Here is a 6,755-nt window from a genome sequence, read left to right on the forward strand (position 1 = left end):
CAGTTGGAACCAGGAAACCCAGTGAGAACCAGGTGACTTGGTAAGCCCAATCAGACAGACATGCTACAGATGATGGGTTCTTGTCTCTTCTTTGATGAAGAAGTAATTAGGAAGAATCAGGAGTTGTGGATTCAGGACTTTCAGAACCTTTTCAGGGTCTTTCTGACCCTCATATTACAGACAGATGTACCAAATACCATCTGCAGAGGTACTGTGACCCCCTTAAAACTGCAAAGAGAACTCACTTACAAATCACTCTCCCTCCCCTCCCTTATGCGGAGCCCTTGAGAATTTACACCACAATAAAAAAGACCCTTGTTGATGTTTTCTACAGTGAAGTACGGGTGACCGCCCTTCCCTGGACCACACGTGGTCTTAATGTTCTGGCTGACAGCTGATGAACAGCTGCAGTAAACAGCAGGTCCGATTACACAACAGCACGCTCTGAGGTTGTGCACGCTCTGAGGTGGTACACGCTCACAGGTGCACGCTCTGAGGTTGTGCACGCTCAGGTGGTGCACGCTCACAGGTGCACAACTCTTACAGGAGTTCAATTTTTACATGAATTCAAAAGAAAAACATTTCTTATGTATATTAAATGATTCTTATTAAATGTTTCAAATGTGCAGGAAAGTCTTCCAGCTTCAGTTTGAAGTTCAAACATTCCACTTCATCCTAAAATAAACTTCTCTGAAGAGCTGATGTCACATTTCAAAATAAAACCCATCTGTTCCTGAATGTGTTAATGTTTCCAGAGAGCAGCTTTCTAAGAAGAGTGAACTGAAACCCAGAGCCCAGTTCTGCCTCTGGTTGTGTCACAAACACAATGATTTTATCAAAACACAACTAGATTTACTCAAAATGCTGCACATGAAAAATCCTTTTTATTGTGGAGGGAATTTTAAGTAATTTGTATTTATTTTTCCGTATTTTGTTGTGAAGAAATAGACTTCCTGTATGAGCTGAACTGGATATCACATAAAGTCCTGATGCACGCTCAATAATCCAGTTAGAAAAATCTAACAAGGTTGAGTCAGGTCCTCTGGACGATTACTTCTTAGATGATGTGTTTTGTTTTTTTATCCAAAAGACTTCTTCAGTCTGAGGAATGTGGTCTGATCTAGGCATTCTGCTAGGGCATTCGACAAAAACTAGCAGCATGCCTAGATCAGACCACGTTCCAGCAGGTGATGGATTTCATAGAATAGACCCGTGTAGCGCAGCACATCAAGTCCAAGACCCGACAACAAAATCAGTTTAATTTACTGACAACATACGAAGCCCATCTCAATCCTAACAACAACGCGCTGAATGGCAGACAACACACTGGAATACAGTTACACACCAGGGAGACAGAGAAGTGGGTGAAGAATCTATCTGACAGACAGCTCACCCAGCCAAAGACAGGTTCCTGCCAGGGGACTGAACCTTGCAGTTGCTCCAAGAAGAATTCCTCTGGTGAAGATGATCACAGCCACAGAATCAGTCACCCGCAACAACAAGATGTCAGAGTTTGAAGCAGAACAACCTAGGAACAAAGTCATCCTGCCTCATCAACGCCAAGCCACCACCTCCCAACATCAGCAGAGAGGACAGGGACGTGCTCACCACCCTCAGCAAGGACGAGAACATCAGCAGACAAAGGAAGGCGCAGAAAGACTATCAGGAGAAACTTATGATACTCCTTAGTGACGTAACCGCAAGAAGAAGTTGATAGTGTCTGAAACATCTGGAGTACTGACTGTACTCTGGACCACACACTGAACCAGGTGAGGCCACACCTAGTCTATATGGTTTACACAAAATTCACAAACATGATGTACCGTTAAGACCTATTCTTAGCATGATTAACTCTGTCACTTACGATGTGTCTAAATATCTGGCATCTGTACTTGGCAGCTCAGAACATCACATACGGAGCATCATGGACTTTGTGGATAGGTTGAGAGGTGTCATGGAGATGGATGAAACAATGGTCTCCTTTGATGGACCTGCGTCCCTGTTGCTGAGGCCGTGGAGATGGTCTGTTTATACCATTCTTAGCAGCAGGACCAACTGCGCCTGCAGTCAACCTACTTCACATATGGGGGGCAATATTATACGCAGAAACATGGGTGTGCTGAGGGGTCTCCAGTTTCTCCTGCTGTTGCAAACCTGTACATGGAGGAGGTAGAAAAGAGAGCCTTGGCGTCCGTCTCAGGAACACATCAAGTCAAGACTGGTCTCAGTCTCAGATGGAGGACATTCGGAAACTGATGTTTACCGCAGACCAGTACTTACAGTTTGACTCCCATCCCCCTTGTGTTTGCTGTTCAGTGCCAGGACTGTGATCAGTTAGACATCAGGGAAACAAAGCAGCCACTGGCCAACAGGACGGCCGAGCATAGAAGAGCAGCGTCATCAGGCCAGGACTCTGAGGCCAGCGGTCCCTCTCAGAGATCAAGATGTGCACATCCTTGAAAGAGAGGTTGGTTTCAGAGAGAAGGAAGCCATCTTTGTGAAGAGAACCCGTACTGTGGGTTTCTGCCTGAAGTCCTGTCCCTCCCTGGGAATCACCGTGGCAACCAGTATTACCCAGCATGCTTTTCTTCCTCCTCTGTTTCCATCATGGCCGCCCTCACAGATCCTTCCTGTCGTCTCTAATCAGAGCTCTGATGTTCAGGAGGATTCAGAGGAACAGGAAGAGGACAGAACCTGGACTTTCACAATAAAGCTCAGAGGTACTCTTCAAAATAAGAGTCTGGTTCTGTCAGCTCAGATTGTTACAGGGGAGGTTCCAACTTCCTGTTGGGCTTCAGAGAAGAAGGTTGATGCTGAAATGTTCTGGTTCAAAATAAACTACAGAAAATATAAAAACTTTATTGAAGAAATACAAAAATACAAGTCTGCTTATTTACAAAATATACACAGCTGTACCTTTCTGATAATGTAGTAAAAATCAAAATCAACAACCATTATTTACAAAAGCCTTTTCACAACAAATGTGTTTATGAACATAATAGTGTCAAAACTGAGTCGATGACAAAAACAGCCGAGTCATTTTAGAAACAGCCGATTCATTTTAGAAACAGCCGAGTCACTTTAGAAACAGCCGAGTCACTTTAGAAACAGCCGAGTTATTTTAGAAACAGCCGAGTTATTTTAGAAACAGCCGAGTCACTTTAGAAACAGCTGAGTCACTTTAGAAACAGCTGAGTCATTTTAGAAACAGCTGAGTTATTTTAGAAACAGCTGAGTCACTTTAGAAACAGCTGAGTCATTTTAGAAACAGCCGAGTCACTTTAGAAACAGCCGAGTCATTTTAGAAACAGCCGAGTCACTTTAGAAACAGCCGAGTTATTTTAGAAACAGCCGAGTCACTTTAGAAACAGCTGAGTCACTATCACAAGCTCAGTTTTGGTCTTTGACTGAACCAAGGAAACTGCAGACAGTTTGGGGCAGCAGGACTGTATGTTGGACAGGCTTTAAGGGACAGCGTCCTCTTCCTGTTCCTCAGAAAACGGGAACAATCTGTGGAGGGTTATCGGTCTCCTGATCCACCTGAGGAGGAGGAGGAGGAGAAGAAACCAGTGATGACATTTAATTCAGATCTAAAAACCATTCAGCACTTCTGGTCCACACCTGGGGGGCGGTCTCACCTCGCTGTAGGCTGGAGGAGGGGGGTAACAGACTTCAGGTGCTCTCATGAAGAGTCCCCCTTCATCATCATCATCATCATCACCATCGTAGTCATGGAGCAGCGGCGTGCGGAGGCCGCCTACCCTCAGGTCCCTGTGGATGTTGCTGTAGCTGGGGGGGGCCGATGGGAAGGAGGTCCAGCTGCCGGAGGCCTGGCTGCTCATGCTGCTCGTTCTGCTGCCCACGCCGCTGAACGGGACGGTTCCAATCACCAAGGGCAGCTCCAGGATCAGCTTCTCACTGCCGGGGATGTGCAGGTAGATCTGGGGGAGGAGGAGGTCAGGTTTCCATTTTTCTTCTGATCTTTAGAGGTTTAAATTAAATCATCAAAAAAGTCACATCCACGAGTTCCCCAGGTTCAGAGTGGAACACGCAGTCCGATTGGACCGGATGTTCTGCTCCGATCGTAACAAAACATCTGGTCTGATCAGAGGAACATCTGGTCTGATCAGAGAGGAACATCTGGTCTGATCAGAGGAACATCTGGTCTGATCAGAGAGGAACATCTGGTCTGATCAGAGGAACATCTGGTCTGATCAGAGAGGAACATCTGGTCTGATCAGAGGAACATCTGGTCTGATCAGAGGAACATCTGGTCTGATTGAGGTTTAAATGTGACCCAAGGATCCATAAACCGTCCTGATGACATCATCCTGATGACATCATTGTTGACTCACCATCAGGGCGTAGTCCACCTTGATGATGTCACAGCCGAGCAGCGTGGGCTTCAGTTTGGGGACCCTCATGGTCCTCCCCTGCCACATGTCGCACATCCCGGAAATGATGGGGTTCCCTCGAACAGCCGTCAGTTTCTGACGCAGCACCTGTCCACAGTAAACTAGGGGTCAGAGGTCAGAGTGTCCGCTCTCAGACAGGTGAACCTGCAGTCAGCTTACCTTGGTGCGCCCATCAATGATGTAGGTGTGTTCGGCGATGATGGCGGCCTTCGGCACCACAATCCGCGAGCAGGTGTTTTCAAACTTGGCGTTGATGTTGATGTTTTCGCCCTCGCAGAACCCCTTCCTGTCAATCTGAGCTGTGATTGACACCTGTCCATCAGGGATGAACATACAGGTGACCTTCTTCTGTTTGGAGGCAGCAGCTGGAGCCTGTGGGGAATTAGAAACCTTCATCAGTCCAGTCTGGTTCTGATGGTTTGGTTTCAGGTTCTTTTCTTTATTCAGGATCAGAAATAAACAAATCTCTGAGCAGGGATGTTCTGATGATGCCTTCAGATCAGAACCACAGATCTGGATCGGTAAAATACTTTACAGAGACATTCTGGTCTGTCTGATTGTAGATCAAACATCTATGTGCCATGTGTTCTGATTTGGTACCAGCAGGTCGGCCCGGTTCACATCCAACGGTTCCTCCACCTCGAACTCCTGCTCAATCTGCAAAGCACGCTGGGAAGGCCGCTGCAGCTCCGCCCTCACGTAGTAACGCACCGACCCAAACTTCCCTTTGAAGGACGACACCAGACGGCTGAGAGCAGAACACACAGAGGTCAAAGGTCACAGAGCTGATCAAGAACCAATCAATGATCAGCTGATCATATCAGAGACTCACCCGGGGGGAGGAAGCTCCACGCCGAACAGGAAACTGAAGGATTTACCGGCAGGAAGCAGGAAGCAGCCATCAGAGTCTGAGACAGACAGGGACAGGGAGAGGGAGAGACAGGGACAGGAAGGGAGAGGGACAGGGAGAGGGAGAGACAGGGACAGGGACAGGAAGGGACAGAAACAGAGGCAGACAGACAGGGATGGAGAGGGACAGAAACAGAGACAGACAGACAGGGGCAAGAAGGGACAGACATGAAGACAGCTGGTGAGACAGTGAAAGCAGGAGGACAGTGGACTCCGAGTGTCTCTGACTGAAGTTAGCGGCTGATTAATTAAAGTTTTAGAGTCTGGACCACTTCTGATCGGGTCCAGTTCAGAAACTACTCAGGCTGTTTGGACCTGGACTGGACTGTCCAGCACTAAAACCAGAACCTTTAAAGCCCGGTTCTGTAGGACCTTTGGTCCAGTGGTCCTGACACTGAAATGTCTTCGGAATAGCCCTTTAATTACTCAGCCTCTGACAGGAAAGGTTCTGGTTCTGTAGGCTTTTGGGTCTTTTGCTTCTGACTGAAAACAGGAGAACTGCTTCGGTTCTGTTCAACTGAACGAACCGGATCAGAACTTTCCCTGAAACCTGGAACTGATCCGAACCGCACAGAACAGTTCCTTACCTCTGCTCAGAACCTCCTCCAGCCGAACCTCCTCCTCGTACTTCAGGTACTCCACCTCCTGGCTCCGGTTCCGGTTCTCCACGCGGGCGCAGCCGGCGGCGGTGACCCGCAGCCCGGTCAGCCTGCAGGGAGCGGCCGCCTCCAGCTGGACGGAACCGGACAGTTTGTCCCCGCTGCTGTAGAAGGTTCTGGCCGGGTCGGAGAAGAGCAGCCGGAACACCTGGGGCTTGTTGGCCGAGGACAGAACCATGACGGTACCGGTTCTGCTTCAGAGAGATTTAATTGGTTCAAAGATGGATCAGGTTCGGTCTGTGACAGTTCGGATGGTTCTGCAGGAATTAGACGGCGCTCAGTTTTATACCGGAGGGGAGGGGGGGCCCGGTGCTGCCGGTGTTCCGTTACCGACACACCGGCAGCATGTGCACACTGCGTGCACACGCCGAGCCTTTAGGTTGGAGCTCCGTGATTGGTCGACCCCATCTGTGAGCCAATCAGAGAGCAGAGAGGGCGCGTGGACAGCTGATGGTGTGGGAGGGGGCGGAGCTTAAAGCTGGCGGGCCTTAAATGACAGAAGAGTCCAGAGATGGGAATAGAAACACAAATAAACACAACAACAACACAACAACTACACACACCTGTTCAAAGTCATCTGAACAGGTGTTCCTCCCACCTGGAGGACTGAGGCTCTGCAGCTCCTCTGCAGCTGGCCTCTGAGGTCCAGGCTGGTCCACAGAGGCCATGGGGTCTTCGGTCGTCCCGAGGTCCAGGCTGGTCCACAGGGCCATGGGGTCTTTGGTCATCCCGAGGTCCAGGCTGGTCCACAGAGGCCATGGGGTCTTCGATC

At 48.8% G+C, this 6,755-nt stretch overlaps 1 protein-coding gene and 2 long non-coding RNA genes across 3 annotated transcripts in view; 2 read left to right on the forward strand and 1 right to left on the reverse strand.

Moving 5' to 3' along the window:
* Positions 1 to 6: 6 nt before the first annotated feature.
* On the forward strand, positions 7 to 3,483 carry LOC119617792. The gene is made up of 2 exons (XR_005234203.1): positions 7 to 1,769; positions 1,900 to 3,483. It is a non-coding gene; the product is annotated as an uncharacterized LOC119617792 (long non-coding RNA).
* LOC108229415 (thioredoxin-interacting protein) lies at positions 2,840 to 6,313 on the reverse strand. Its single transcript, XM_017405086.3, has 7 exons — positions 5,912 to 6,313; positions 5,248 to 5,323; positions 5,016 to 5,163; positions 4,575 to 4,787; positions 4,356 to 4,502; positions 3,639 to 3,941; positions 2,840 to 3,540 (listed from the first exon to the last, which is right to left on the reverse strand). The coding sequence occupies exons 1-7, from the start codon at positions 6,159 to 6,161 to the stop codon at positions 3,493 to 3,495; spliced, it is 1,185 nt and encodes a 394-aa protein (XP_017260575.1). The 5' UTR covers positions 6,162 to 6,313; the 3' UTR covers positions 2,840 to 3,492.
* A 306-nt stretch (positions 6,314 to 6,619) lies between these two features.
* LOC119617793 overlaps positions 6,620 to 6,755 on the forward strand; it is a 2,037-nt gene continuing 1,901 nt past the window's right edge. Inside the window, exon 1 of the long non-coding RNA XR_005234204.1 lies at positions 6,620 to 6,672. This is a non-coding gene — a long non-coding RNA (uncharacterized LOC119617793). The remainder of the gene's footprint in view (positions 6,673 to 6,755) is intronic.

This window comes from Kryptolebias marmoratus, linkage group LG16 (genome assembly GCF_001649575.2).
Source record: "Kryptolebias marmoratus isolate JLee-2015 linkage group LG16, ASM164957v2, whole genome shotgun sequence".
In the NCBI taxonomy this organism is placed as follows: Eukaryota; Metazoa; Chordata; class Actinopteri; order Cyprinodontiformes; family Rivulidae; genus Kryptolebias; species Kryptolebias marmoratus.